We start from the raw sequence: 14,936 nt of genomic DNA, 5'->3' as shown, positions 1-14,936 counted from the left end.
CAGGCGGCGGCGGCGAGGCGGCGGCGGAGCGGCGGGCGCAGACGGCGCTGGAGGCACACTGCCTGGGGCTGGACACGGTGAGGCGGCGGGCGCGGCCACGCTGCTGCAGCGGCCCCGCCACCGGGGCGGGGGACAGGAGGGTCCCTGAGGTTAGGTTCCCCCCCTGTCTCCAAATGTGGGGGTCTGTAGGGCTGAGGTGTCCCCTTGGTCCCCAGATGGGGGAGTGTCCCTGGGGCTGAGAGGGGTCCCTGGGACTGAAGTGCCCCCTTGTCCCCAGATGGGGGGGGTCCCTGAGGCTGAGAGGGGTCCCTGGGGCTGAAGTGCTCCTGATCTCTAAATGAGGGGGGGGTCTCTGTGGTTGAGAGGGGTCCTTGAGGCTGAAGTGCCCCTGGCCCCTAGATGGGGGTCCTCTCTGTGGTTGAGAGGGGTCTCTGGGGCTGAGGCCCCAGGCTGAGGTGCTGTCTCCCCACAGGATGAAGTGCTGCCGCCCTTGCCAGCGGCTTGCACGGCGTGGGAGGCAGCCCGCAATGGCATGGTATTTTACGCCGGCCTGCAGGCCGAGGATGGGCACTGGGCTGGCGATTACGGCGGACCACTCTTCCTGCTCCCAGGTAGGTCATGGTGGGGTGCTTACCAGCCCTGTGCACTGCTGGGGTGACCCCTCAGCCTTGCCACACAGCAAGGAGGAGCCCCTAGGTGCTTCTGGCCTGCTAGATGTTGCTTGGCCTCRCAGGTGGTGGCAGGATGCCTCCTAAGAGGAGGCCCTTCCCTCTGCTGAGATGGGAAGGGATGATTTAGCCACAGCTGAGCACATCTAGCATGTCGCTACATGCTGGCGCATCTCTGCCTTGTCAGCAGAAGTGTCACCGGTGAGCACCTGGTGGCTCTGGGTCATGTCTTGGTGCAGCTGTGCTGGCTGGAGAGGGCATGATGCTCTTCTCAGCTAGATAAACACTCTGCTTTGGACTTGGTAAAAGAGTCTGCCTGATCTTCCAGGTCTGCTCATTACTTGCCACACTGCGAAGATCCAGCTGCCTGAAGAGTTTCGGAAAGAGATGGTGCGCTACCTGCGCTCTGTGCAGCTCCCGGATGGTGGCTGGGGCTTGTGAGTAGCAGAGAGGCGTCTTTTGTGGTGGTGCCTCTGAGATTCAGCACTTGGTGCTGCTGACAAACCTGCCTGGGCTTGGGGAGCAGGAAGTGGCAGCTGTGATACTTCTGGGTGGCCACCAGACTGCTTGTGTAGGACTCCAGGTATGTGTCTTGCCGCAGAGCCACCAGAGCAGCACCTAGCTGTATCTCCTCTGTGGCACTATTCCAGAGTGTTATGTGTTTCAGAGCAGTGTGGAGCAAAAATTTTTCTATCCAGTTTGGGTCTCCATTTTCAACGGTCATCCCTAGCATCCCACTTTGCCCTGCAAAGAAAGCTCTGGGCAGTGGGTTGTGTCTAATGACTATCCTCTGTGTGTAACAGGCACGTGGAAGACAAATCGACTGTGTTTGGCACAGCGCTCAACTACACAGCCCTGAGGATCCTAGGGGTTGGGCCAGATGACCCTGATGTTGTGCGGGCCCGTGTCAACCTGCACAGAAAAGGTGAGCTCTCCTGTCTGGTACAGCAGCCATGGGGTGGGACACTGGTGAGAGAGGTCTGGCTGTCTCCAAGGGCTGAGTGCAGCGTGGGGGGCTGCCAGGCAGTGGAGGAGCTGGTGTGCTTGCTTGCACTTGATGGCATCAGCATTTTAGGTTAAGCCTGAGAAAGCATGTTTTGTTTCTGGGCCATGGTCTGCTTGCTGTTTTTTGGCAAGTGTCCCAGCCCAGATGACATGCTGCCAAAGGTGGGGAGAGGGGGATTCTCCTGTACGGGAGGAAGCAGGAAGCTGGCATGATTGCCTTAGCCTCGAGAGCTAACATCCCTCTCTGCAGGAGGTGCTGTGGGAATCCCTTCGTGGGGGAAGTTTTGGCTGGCTATCTTGAACGTTTACAGCTGGGAGGGAATGAACACGCTTCTCCCAGAGATGTGGTATGTGCTACCCTTGGGGTGGAGGTGGGCAGTGTTGCCAGTTCCACTGTCAGCCTTGGCCTCCAAGCTCTCCCAAGCATTTGTGTTTATGGGGCTCACCCCACCTGCAGCTGAGGCTGCTCTGGCTGCTTGTAAGCTGGGAGATGAGCAGCAAGGCCAACCAGCAGGTGGGTAGGACTGAATGCTGCACTGAAGTGGTATGTCAGAGCTCAGCTGTGTTCGCTTTACCCATAGGGAACCCGATATATCCATTGGCTCTCTGCTACCAGTACCTTCTGCTCTCGTGGCCAGCCAGACCTTACTGCATGTAAGGCTGCCAGCTCTAACTCCCACCTTATACCTTTTCGGTTGTTCAGAGGGTCCTGAGCAACACTTTGATGTCAGAGAGGGAAAGAGTATGGTGAATGTTTTCCCCTGGGAGAAATCAGAGGGTGACCCAAACTTCTTGAGCTTTGTCATCAGATGTGTTCATTTGGCAATTTGGGCCACTACCTGTCCTGGGAGGAAAGGTGTCCCTGATCAGACTTCTCTGCCTTCTCTCTGAGTCCTCCCTGCCCTGCCTGAGCCTTCCCAAGAAAGGTCTCTGCTGGCCCTGGTGGGAAGGGAGCAGCCTTGCTGGGGGAAGTCTGCATGCAGCTAGACGACATGGATGTTCCCTTCTGTCCTTTGCAGCTGTGCTGGCAGCAAAGGGCCTAGTGTAGAGGATAGGAACTCCCTGCTCCGGGCATGCCCCTGCCAGCACATAATCTCTCTGTGCCTCCCTTGGCTCTTCGCTTATGCTAATAATTTCTCCGTTGTGAACAGGCTGCTCCCTACATGGTTCCCAGCCCACCCATCCCGGCTCTGGTGTCACTGCCGCCAGGTTTACCTCCCCATGAGCTACTGTTATGCCAAGCGTCTATCAGCAGAAGAAGATGAGCTCATACAGAGCTTGCGTCAGGTAAGCAGATAACCCTGGTGGGGCTCTCAAACAAAGACACGTGGCTCCCGGGCCACTGTGCCCGCCATGTCCTTGGGGCCAGCCTCTGGGTTGCAAAATGACAGCTGTCGCCTGCACAGGGGAGGTGGTCTCTCTGGCCAGGTAGTAAAGCCAACTGTCTGCAACAAATTGCCTTGGAGTGTTTGCTCACAGCCTGCCAGACTGATGCCCTCTCTTCTTCCATGCCAGGAGCTGTATGTGCAGGACTATGCCAGCATAGACTGGCCAGCCCAGAGGAACCATGTGGCTGCCTGTGATGTGTATACCCCACACAGCTGGCTTCTGGGGGTGGCTTATGGTGAGTGCAGTGTTGGCTGGGACAGGAGGGCTCTTGCCTCTGCACAAGCTGATGATGGAGCTGAACCTGCCTTGTACCATGGGGGCTCTCTAAAGTCTACTGCCAGCTACTGGTGCATGTCCTGGATCTGGAATGGAGACTCTGATCATGTGATCCACTGACTTCTGCCTCTGCGAGAGCCATGGGGCCTTGTGTCCTGATTCTCCTGCTACTTTGAGGCAAAATAATCCTCATGTTTCCCTCAACTAGCTGTGGTATGAACAGTGGTGGAGCCAACCAGAGCTAGTGGCTCTGGCTGCACAAGGCAGGTTTTTCACCACATGTCCCTTTCTTCTCCTGTAGCCATCATGAACATGTATGAAGCTAACCACAGCACCTCCCTGCGGCAGCGAGCTGTGGCAGAGCTCTACGACCATATCAAAGCTGATGACAGATTCACCAAGTGCATTAGTATTGGCCCGGTAGGCTACTTCCTAATGACCCTTTAAAATTTCTGCCCTTGGCTCTAATTCTTCTTGTGCCCTTGAGGGACTACTCTGGGGTCCTCCAGCCCTTTACAAGTGTGACCTCTAGCCATAACCAATGGATCTTGCTCAGGCACAACTGCTGCTGCTCTTAATGCTAAAGAGCTCACAACTAACAGGGCACTGGAGATGCAGCAGGCATGGGGGCTCTGATGAGGGGCACCTTTTCCCAAGTCCATGGAAGTGGTCTGAGGAGAAGTTCTGGGGTAATATCATGGCTGAGCTGGGCAGAGTGTCATGCTTAGGGTGCCACAACAGATTGAGCCATTGGGATGAAGCCTGGGACCTTTAGAGGGATGTGTGCTGGGTGGGAGTGATGTATATCTCTGGGACTGGAGGATATCTGGATATCTCCAGGGCAGTGATGATACTGCTCTCCTGGCAGATTTCAAAGACCATCAATATGCTGGTTCGCTGGTTCGCRGATGGGGAGAGCTCCCCGGCTTTTCAAGAGCACGTTTCCAGGATCCCAGACTACCTCTGGTAAGGGCTGAGCACGACCCACCTGGTATGGCATAGGGCTCTCATCCATTTACGTGAGCATGCTGTGGCTTTCAGCCCGCTTCCTGGTGCTCTTGCTGTACCTGCACTGCAGCACTGTACTCTCTTCTCCCACAGGCTCGGCCTCGACGGCATGAAGATGCAGGTGAAGTGCTGTGGGATTTCGTCTCTGACTGAGAGGGACCCAGGCATGCTGTGGCAGCCCCTGGGAYGGGATAGTTTGTACATGCTGGGGCTGAGGTCTCAGCAGCTCGCCTTGCCTTTCTCTGGCTATGCCAGCAGTGAGCAGCCTCTGTCCTTCTGATCTGCCTCTCTGTGTGTGGCTGTTGGCCGAGGGGCAGCTTGAGGCCTCTGTCCCCTTCATCCTCACAGATGCTGGGAGAGGAGAAGGAAGACATGGTGATATAGGCCCCTGCCCCTCTGCTCAGATGCTGCCAGTGGGCACTGCCATGCTTCTCTCCTGGCTGTTGCCTCCCTCTGCTCCTCATCCCTGGCTKCCTATCCTGTCCTGGCTGTGCCTGACGCAGGCTGTGCTGGCTGCCTCATTTTCTGTCCCCTTGCCATCTCTGTGCTGGCTTCGTCTGTCCTGTCTGTGCCTGCACATCAGCATGGTGTTGCATAACCTGAAACTGAGGTGCAAGGTGGAGGGAGCTCTCAGAGTAATGCAGGAGGGAGGTGCTGCCTTGGAGGGCTGCAACAGGCTGCCCTCCCRCCACAGGCGTGTGCCTCTCACTGCCTTCTCCCTTTCTTCTAGGGGACAAATGGGTCCCAGCTCTGGGATACTGCCTTTGCTGTCCAAGCCTTTCTGGAGGTAATGATCCCTTCAGGGCAGTGTGCTGCCTCAGGAAAATGTCCTCTCCTGGCCCATCCTCAAATACTAGCAGTTCCTACTGCACATCCTCTCAGAGCTCTGCTGTGCTGATCCTGGCATCATAGTGTACACCAGGGCTGGGTGAACACGCTCCTTCTCAGAGCTGTTGACCTGTTACCCCATGATCCAGGCCCTTGTGGCACACAAGGATGCCCAATGCAGTGGGCACAGTGCAGCATTGCCAGCAGCTTTCAAAGCAAAAGGGCTTGATGTTGTTAAATGGGACACAAACTATAGGCCAGTCAGTCTCACCTCCATCCCTGGAAAGCTGATGGAACAGCTCATTCTGGATGTCATCTCCAGGCATATGGAGGAAAAGAAGGTGACCAGGAGTAGCCAGCATGAATTCTCCAAGGGGAAAGCATGCTTAACCAAGCTGGTAGCCTTCTCTGATGGCATGACTGGCAGGGTAGATGAGGGGAGAGCAGTGGAAGTTGTGTCCCTTGACTTCAGCAAGGCTTTTGACACTGTCTCCCAGAACATCCTCCTAGATAAGCTCAGGAAGCGTGGGTTAGACGAGTGGACAGTGAGGTGGATTGAGAACTGGCTGAAAGGCAGAGATCAGGGGTTGTCATCAGTGGCGCGGAGTCTAGTTGGAGGCCTGTGGCTAGTGGCATCCCGCAGGGCTCAGTACTGGGTCCCAGCCTGTTCAACTTCTTCATCAGTGACTTGGATGAAGGGACAGAGTGCCTCCTCAGCAAGTTTGCTGATGATACCAAGATGGGAGGAGTGGCTGATACACCTGAGAGTGGTGCTGCCATTCAGAGAGACCTGGGCAGGCTGGAGAGTTGGGTGGAGAGGAACCTCTTGAGGTTCAATAAGGGCAAGTGCAGAGTCCTGCACCTAGGGAGAAATAGCCCTAGGCACCAGTACAAGCTGGGGGCTGAGCTGCTGGWGAGCAGCTCTGCAGAGAAGGACCTGGGAGTGCTGGTGGRTGACAAGTTRACTATGAGGCAGCAATGTGCCCTTGTGGCCAAGAAGGCCAATGGTATCCTGGGGTGCACTGGGAAGAGTGTTGCCAGCAGGTCGAGGGAGRCGATCCTGCCCCTCTACTCAGCCCTGGGGAGGCCTCATCTCGAGTCCTGTGTCCAGTTCTGGGCTCCCCATTACAAGAGAGACATGGAGCTACTGGAGAGAGTGCAGCATAGGGCTGTGAAGATGATCAGAGGRCTGGAGCATCTGCCCWATGAGGAATGGCTGYGAGAGCTGGGACTGGTTRGGCWGCAGAAGAGAAGACTGAGGGGGGGTCTGATCAATGTCTAAAAGTACCTGGAGGGAGGGTGTCAAGGGGACAGGGACACACTCTTTTCAATTGTCCCATGTTAAAGGACAAGAGGCAATGGGCAGAAACTGAACCAGAAGAAGTACCGCCTGAACGTGAGGGGGAATCTCTTCACTGTGAGAGTGGCAGAGCACTGGAACAGGTTGCCCAGAGAGGTTGTGGAGTCTCCTTCTCTGGAGATCTTCAAAGCCTGCCTGGATGCAACCCTGTCTAATGTGGTCTAGGTGACCGTGCTTGAGCAGGGGGGTTGGACTAGATGATCTCCAGAGGTCCCTTCCAACCTTACCAATTCTATGACAGGTTAGGTTTCCCTGTCGCTGCAGCCTGTGCTGTTCTTCTGGGCTCTGCTTGGCCCCAGAACCTCCCCATCTGGCAGGGAGACCATGCAGGATCCCTGCTTTGCAGTCCTGGGGTGCTAGCTGTGGTGGGAATGGTTTTGGGTGGGTGGAGTGATTGCCCAGATAAGCCCCTATCCTTACCAGGCAAATGCCTCTCTCCAATACCAGCAACAATGGCGGGTTCAGCTCCAGCTGTAGAAGCTTCTAGTGGAAACAGTCAGAGGATACAAGCAAAGTATGAATGCAAACCAGGGAAGGGCTACACAAAGGGCAGGAGTTGATTGCACCTAAACCAGCAGGTCAGAGAGATCCCAGCACATCCTATTCTACCTAAGGGGCATGTGTGACAGCCCCAGATCCTGTGTGACTGTGCACCTCTGTTTCTAGGCAGAAGCCCAGAAGATCCCTGAATTCATGTCCTGCCTCCAGAACGCCCATGAGTTCCTCAAGTTCAGCCAGGTGAGCAGAGCTGGTTGGTGGTGTGCCTGTTGTGCTGGCTGTGTAGACTCTGTGTCTTCTTAGAGCCCTGTTTGATACCTCCGTTCTCCTCCAAAGAGCTCTTTTACAGGGCTGGACTATCAAAGCACTGGGGACAACCTCTTGTTTCCAGCATCATTTTTTTGCTGGAGAACAGCAAGGAGAGAACCTCTGCAGCTTGGAGAGGACCTTGGCTGGCTTTAGGGTGCTCTGCACGTCCTCTCTGCAAAGTCCTGTAGGACGTTTGGGTTGATGTCCTAGGGCTAAGAAAAGCTAGGGAACAGAGCTTGAGATTCTTTGCCCCTTTTCCTGTTCAGTGACCACATATTTGAGATATCCTGCTGGGAAATCTGGCTTCCTTGGCTAGTGACTGCATTGGCTCAGTTTCTGCTAGCCAGACTTATGGGGTCACAGGTGGCTGGGTGCAGATGCAGCTGTAGGTTTTGCTTATGGTGTTAGCAAAGGGAGCATTGGAAGTAGATGGCTTTCTGGTAGGAAAGCAATGAAGAGGGGACAGGATTCAGCAACACTCAGATAAGTCAGGCCAAAAAGTGATTTCTTGCTGCTCTGGAACAAGCCTCTGGCTTTGGCTGCCTCCCTCAGTAAAGGGTGKGTGATGCCCAGGCCCATAGAGCTCTGCTTTTGCCATGGTTTCAACACACCTCTGCTGCCAGTCATCTCTGGCCTGCCCTCACTGTTGCACTTGTCCTCTGCAGATCCCAGAGAACCCACCTGACTACCAGAAATATTATCGCCATATGAACAAGGTACAACAGCTGATGCTGGCTGCTGTGGCAGGGCTGATTGGGGCAGCAATTTGGGCAAAGGGGATGGGACTGAGTGACTTCCTCTGTGCAAGGGCAGAGGAAGCCTAGAGGAAGGTGTTGAGTCCTGACTCTTCCCCAGGGTGGCTTCCCCTTCAGCACCCGGGACTGTGGCTGGATCGTGGCTGACTGCACAGCAGAGGGACTGAAGTCAGTGATGCTGCTGCAGGAGAAGTGCCCCTTCATAACCAAGCTTGTCCCCTCTGAGCGCCTCTTTGGTGCTGTAAACGTGGTAAGTGCTGCAAAAACTGGGGATGTGGAAAATGCAGCCAGCTAAACTGAGCTAAAATAAGAGAAGGCAAGGCCTGATGATTGGGCCTGGCATTGCGTAAGCTGGTACAAGGCCTGTGACCTGCTAATAGCAACAGTGACACCATATTTGCTGTGATACGAATCTCTCAATGTGCCTATGACTGTGGGTTGGGATGTGCGTTATTTGCCAACCCTGTGGAATTGTRGGCTTGTCTTTGTCCTCAAACCTGGCTTGGGGGTGGATTGGGGAGGCGTTGCTAGTGGGGACTAGTCCAGTCCCCACTCTCTGTTTGTCTGGGCAGTTGCTGAGCATGAGAAACTCCGATGGAGGCTTTGCCACATATGAAACCAAGCGAGGAGGTCGCTTACTGGAGCTGCTGAACCCCTCGGAGGTGTTTGGTAAGGGGATCTGTATGGGGCTGGTCGTCTTGCCTGCTGCAAAGGGGGCTGGCCCTGCCATGCCTGGTGGGTGCCTGGCTTTGCCCCAGGCCCCTCTGCAGGATGAGTGTGTGCTGGGGTCAGAGAAGGGGTTGGCACCCTGCTGCCGGGAGAGCTGCCTGGCAGAGAGGTTATTGCATTGCTGTCCTCCCACTGGCAGGTGACATCATGATAGACTACACTTACGTGGAGTGTACATCGGCTGTCATGCAGGCACTCAGACACTTCCATGAGGTGTTCCCTGAGCACAGAGCGCCAGAGATCAGGTGAGACACTGAGAAGAGAGTGGGGCAGGAGAGAAAACAGGCTGCAGTCACCCATGCTGCTTGCCGTGGCCCCAGTTGGCACAGCCTCTGTTGAGTCCTGTCAGGGGCCTCCGTGTTGGCATGGAGCATCCCTTGGTGCATTTGAGGCTGGGATGCTGGTGACATCTCCAGACCAGAGCTCCCCATAAGAGACTGAGGCCTAGTATGGCTTAAGGGGCAGGGCATAGGCCATTTACCCTCCCTTAGATGAGGCAGGGGAGAACTGGCAAAGAAACTACCTATCTCTTCACTTAGCAGTTGCCTTGATCCTGCCAGTTGCCAGCTGGATTTCCTCTTGTGTGCCAGCTTATGGTATAAAACCGTTTTGAGTGATGCRTGGTTTGATTCTGAGATCCTGTGGGGTTCCTGCTGGGGACTGTGTGGCTGGCTGCCTACTCTCTCTTCTTGAGCCCATCTTATAACAGGGTTAACCAAATCCTCAAAGAGACCAACAGCTGCAAAAGCAGCCACTGAGTTTGGGCTGCTTTTGAAGTATGCATCTTTCTCCTGACCAGAGAGACTCTGCAGAAAGGCTTGGACTTCTGTCGGAGGACGCAACGAGCCGACGGGTCGTGGGAAGGGTAAGTAATGCTCCCAGGGCCTAGCTTTCCTGTAGCAGTCACAATGTGAGAGGGACCATAATGGCAAGTACTCTTGGCTGGCAGGATRTGTGAGAAGGGCAAGCGGGGCCAATTTCTCCCCCTTCAGTTGCTGTGTGCCTCATGTTCCTGTGCTCTCCCTCCAGCCCAGATGGAGCAGGTCCTCACGTGCCATACAAGGCCTGGGCAGTCCCTGGGGGCTGGTGTGGCTCCAGCTCATCTGATGCCTGAGCCACTGCTGCCTTCTGAGCAAGTTGGAAGCAGTCCTGCTGGGACTGGACATGGTTGTGCCATAGCCAACACAGGCTGCAGGGTCCGGTGCATCTGCCCCTCTCTGTGCTTGCTCTAACCACAGCAGCATTGCAGCCTTCATCTACTGTGGGCTGTGCAAACTTGACACTACTGCTCTCCCCTCCCTCCTAGGAGCTGGGGGGTTTGTTTCACCTACGGCACCTGGTTTGGCCTGGAGGCATTTGCCAGCATGCAGCACACATACCGTGATGGGTGAGTGAGGAACAGTATGGTTCCCTTGTCTTCTCTCTTGGTCAGGGGCAGGACCATGTGGTGGGGCTGAGCTGATCCCTTAGCTGGCCCAGGCACTCCTCCTCCCAAATCTTGTGCCTGTGATATGACCAGGGTGCTTACTGCCAAAGCCTCAAACTCTTGGGCAGCCCCCACTATGGGCATGGTAAAGCGTGGCTTCTATGTGTGACAGGAGCATGCGGGTGCAAACTCTCCTTGGCCCCCAGCTCTGTCTGAGTCTCTACTCTGACTTTGCAGGGCTGCATGCAGAGAGGTGGCCCGGGCCTGCCAGTTCCTGCTCTCCAAACAGATGGTGGATGGCGGGTGGGGAGAAGACTTTGAGTCATGCGAGCAGCGTGTGTATGTGCAAAGTGCCACATCGCAGATCCACAATACATGCTGGGCCCTGCTGGGGCTCATGGCTGTCAGGTAGGAGCAGCCCTCACCTCTGCAGACACTGTCTGGCCCTAAGTGCCTGGTGAGATAGGAAATGCAGGCCGAGTTATAGGGAAGAGCTGGCATAGGCCCTGGGCCAAGCTGTATGCCATTTCCTGAAATACACTGTCGGCCAGAAGCCTGCTGTGGTGAGGCACTGAATGGAGCTGTGGTCCATGGGCTGGAAAAGCTCTGGATGCTTGTGGGAAGGGGAGCCTGCACAAAGTAGAATCATAGAATGGTAAGGCTGGAAGGGACCTCCAGAGATCATCTAGTCCAACCCTCAGCATAGCCCTGTAAGGGGATTGAACCCACAACCGTGGCATTAGCAACACCATGCTCTAACCAACTGAGCTAAACCTGCCCCCAAGTCTGGGTCACAACTGCAAGCTTCAGGCCTGCAACAGTTAAGCCATATTTATAATGTCCGTTGTGCTAGGGTTGTAAGGAGTCTTCCCAAAGCACCCGGCATGCCAGGGACAAGCATGGGGAGCCTGGCGGTAGCTGAGTTCCCTAAGTGCGTGGGTGAGGGTACATGGACGTGGAGGTTCAGGAGTATTTGTTTCCCCTGTGCTTTGCAGGTACCCTGATATTAGCGTGCTGGAAAGAGGTATCAAAGTGTTGCTCGATAAACAGCTGCCCAACGGGGACTGGCCTCAGGTAAGTGGCTCTATTCTTGCCTCTCCATGGGGTTCCTCTGGTGTTGCAGGTGTCCTGGACACCATGCAGCTATTGCAATGGTGCATTTTCCTCTTACCTGCAAGAGAGGCCACTTGTGAGTTTTGCGAGGGGCCCTGAGGGAGGTGATGAGCTTGGCCATATGTCCTAGACACAGCTGTGGCTGCTTGTGGCAGTGAGACAGTATCTCAAGGCTCACATGAGRTAGAGGGGCAAATGCTTCCAGAGAGGGCAGTGTTACCCTGAGGAACACGGATGAGGGGGATGTAGTCACTTACATCACTTTGCTGTTTTTCTCTCTCAGGAGAACATCGCTGGAGTGTTCAACAAGTCATGCGCCATCAGCTACACCTCCTACCGCAATGTCTTCCCTATCTGGACGCTGGGGCGTTTCTCCCGGCTGCATCCCAACAGCCCTCTTGCTGGGCAGCTGCAGTCTGGATCCTCCTCTGGGGCAGGGAAAAACCCAGAGGAGGCCACCTATGCCTGAGCCCCTGCCATGGCAGATGTTGCAGCCTCCAAATTGTCTCTGCTATTGCCTGCCACATGGGGGCACAGGGCTACTTCCTACTGCAGGATCTCAATGCTGGTCTTACTGCAGCTCTGAACCACTGCCTTTCCCAGGGAGGAAAGTGCCACCATGGTGCCACTGGGTTCCTCTTAGCTTTCTGTTGACCCTTTTCTAAGAATCAGCTTTTTAAAACTCTGGATATATCCTCCCTGATAGGACATGCAGCAGGGTGCCTTTTCATGTCAAATTGGTGATCTGAGAGGAGAAAGCTGCCCAGCTGTGTTGTATTAGACATCTAGACAAACTTGATCTCTCATCTTGGGTAGAGCAAAGCTGTCCTCATTTTCCCCTTTGTGCTATTCTGGCTCTCTCAGGTTGGCCATCTGCAGCAAGAGTGTCGGAGTTTGGGCTTTCCCTGTGCCCAGCATTATGATGGGGTGCGCTACACACCCTGCTGAACCAGCCTCTGCTGTGTGAACGTTGAAAACTGCCTTCAAAGTGCTCTCTGCTCTAGAGCCCTCACTGGGAGGGGAGGAGCATCTCTTCCCCCAGCTGGTTAGAAAAGAGGAGTCCTTCACCTATTTTTTTTTTTTTCTGCCAGTGTACCTGACCTCCCAGGGGAAGCCATCAGCATTGTTCCTGCTTTGAAAAACCAGACAGGAAAACTGAGGCAGAAAGCACTGAGGTGGCAGGGGCACAGCCCAGGCCTCCCAGGCTCCGGCCTTCCCGCAGCACAGCAGGCATGCTGGTTTTCTAAGGGGAATGAATTGCGGTGGAGGCCGTTTGTGCCTTCTGGCCCCCTCTGTCACGGGGCGGGGGGGGGATGCCTCTGGGCAGCAGTGCATTAGGACATTTCCTTTTTGTCTTCAGAGCTGTAAGTCATGCTGAGTTACAGATTAATAAATTACTAATGATGTTGCGTGTGGTACGTAGCTGTATGCTGGTCTCTTCTTGGCCTGCCCCAGTGTGCATCCCAGACAGCGGGGAGCTTGTTCAGCAATGTCCTGTAGCCCAGTCTGGGTCACCAGTCCATTTTTTTCCCAACATATTAGTGGCTGCCCTCCTGCAAGATCCCTTGCTGTTTGATGTGATCTCCAAGCTTGCTGAGAGTATGCTCCATCCTCTTGCCCTTGTTAAATTGAGAAGCTTATTCAAGCAAACTCAACTTGGGCTGTTTTGACAGCTTTGTTTGTCTTTTTCAGATTCTGGCCTCCTTTAAAACTGTCTGTGATAACTGTGCTTTTTAAAAAGTACCTCAATGTTTTCTATCAAAAACAGGAAGATATTTTTAAGTCATTGTAGGAGAACTTGGTAAAACTAGTGTCCTTTCAATATATTATTGGAAGTACATGGTGTCTCTAGGAGTGCTGCAAAGAAGCAGCTGTTCTATTGCTGTAATCCCATTTTCCTTACCAACACTTTAGTTAGTAAAAGGGCAAAGATCTGTGATGCTGGACACTGGAGTTCTCTAGCTTCATTTATGCCCTGTACAGACAATATTTTCATCTTTGCACAAGATCACAAGCAGGGAGCAGGGTTCAACAAGCTTTCTTCCACCTCAGTTGAACTGATTCGAGTGTTACGGGGTTGTGCATCCTGAGAGGATGTGGCAGTTTGGTTTCCACTTAGGTCTTTGACTTGAGAACATCTTGCCCTTTCACCATATAAAATTATGATTGTAAATGTTGTGAGGCAGAACCCTAAACTATTGAATGGCATTTATTTTTCTTCCTCTCCCTTGGAATTTCAGGAACTTTCCTTCAGCTTTGGGGTAGGAAAATGTTGCCTGTGTTATGCAGAGGGAGAGTCCTGGGCTAAAAGCTAATGAGTGTCATTAGATCAGATAAAGCAGAGAGACTAGGCAGCAAATAGCTTCTCTTTAAAGCTAAACCAAATCTGTTAGTTTGAGGTTTCAGCCTGATTCTGAGTAGGAGGCAGTAAGCGGGATGAGGTCGGGCATGCCAGGAGACGTGATATCAAACCTGGCTTCAGAGCAGACCCACCTGGGCAGTTTCATCTGTTTTTTCTCAGCAGAGCTCAAGACAGTAGTGCCTTATTCTCACAGGTTTCAGAAGTCATTTGAATTTCTAAGTAGCCATGGGGATTTGGACTTAGTTTCCGCTCTACTCTTAAAGTAAGGTTTAATAGCACTTTCTTATCCCCTGGCTATCGCGTATATGATTATATCAAGATAGTCAAGAGAGACAAAGACCAAAAAAAAGTCACCAACGAGATCCAGAAGTTTGATATTTAAGTAAAACTTTCTTCATACCTTTTTTGTTTCTGTGCATGTGGAATTAGTTTGCAGCTTTTGCTGTTCATGCAGCTGCTCTAGTTGTTCTTAAACCAATTTCCAAAAGAGTCCTGGTCAATTAAAAAAAAAAAAAATATCGATAAGAAGTTGTGAAACTGCATTTTTATCAAAAGTTAGGGAGCTTGGCTTGTTACTTCTTTGGCTCAAGGACAGCTGGCTTTCCTGGCAACCTGACAATTTCCTTTCCACAAGCAGAAACAATGTGTCCAGCTCTAAAACTAAGCTGGTTTCTATGCAGAGTACAAGACATTATTATGATTCCTAAACAGAGTGTGGAAAGCTGTTTAGTATGCCTCAGATACAGGCCATTGTAATGGCACTTTTTTTTTATGTTGATGGTGTCCATTAATGCTTTAAAGCTATTCTAGATGTTCCCATGGTTTAAGGACACTTACTCTTGGCTCTTACCTCTTTTTTTTCATGTGTCTGATAGCAGGTTCCTGATTGAGTTGTGCTGTGACTTTTGGCAGTTGAACTGATACCCTTGGAGCGGTTAAATACCAACTACCAGGTACTCTAAAGTGTCATGACTCAAAGGCCAAGCAATCTGCAAGCTGGGAAACTTGCTTCTCTGATCTGTCATTCAAATACCATGTGCCAGAGCTGCAGCTTGGTAAAGTCACTGAAGCTTTCTGAATATCAACTATGCTTCCTCATCCTTCCCCCCTGTGCCAAGAAACCACAAACATTCCCCCTTAGAGTTAATATGTGATGAACATTTCTAATTTCTGTATAGGAAAAGCCAAGGTAAGCAAGAAAGAGCTGATG

General features: G+C 53.0%; 1 protein-coding gene across 3 annotated transcripts; it reads left to right on the top strand.

Annotated features, from left to right (window-relative positions):
- Nucleotides 1-6: 6 nt before the first annotated feature.
- LSS (lanosterol synthase) lies at nt 7-11,925 on the top strand. 3 transcript variants are annotated; one of them, XM_085312403.1, is made up of 21 exons: nt 7-77; nt 473-611; nt 997-1,105; nt 1,472-1,593; nt 1,924-2,020; nt 2,825-2,960; nt 3,189-3,297; nt 3,640-3,758; nt 4,207-4,304; nt 4,440-4,467; nt 5,077-5,133; nt 7,201-7,272; nt 8,007-8,057; nt 8,197-8,346; nt 8,669-8,765; nt 8,965-9,070; nt 9,625-9,690; nt 10,132-10,212; nt 10,489-10,659; nt 11,247-11,325; nt 11,648-11,925. In XM_085312403.1, exons 2-21 carry the CDS (start codon nt 533-535, stop codon nt 11,831-11,833), a joined length of 2,013 nt encoding a protein of 670 aa, XP_085168529.1. In that variant the 5' UTR covers nt 7-77; nt 473-532; the 3' UTR covers nt 11,834-11,925. The 3 variants fall into 3 exon arrangements, with proteins under 3 accessions (XP_085168529.1, XP_085168530.1, XP_085168531.1); XM_085312404.1 differs by lacking the exon at nt 5,077-5,133; XM_085312405.1 differs by lacking the exons at nt 7-77; nt 473-611; nt 997-1,105 and adding an exon at nt 1,113-1,251.
- The last annotated feature ends 3,011 nt before the right edge of the window (nt 11,926-14,936 follow it).

Source organism: Rhea americana, unplaced genomic scaffold, assembly GCF_003343005.1.
Source record: "Rhea americana isolate MKP2758 unplaced genomic scaffold, rheAme1 scaffold_362, whole genome shotgun sequence".
Lineage (NCBI taxonomy): Eukaryota > Metazoa > Chordata > Aves > Rheiformes > Rheidae > Rhea > Rhea americana.
This window is presented reverse-complemented; position numbering and strand designations above follow the sequence as displayed.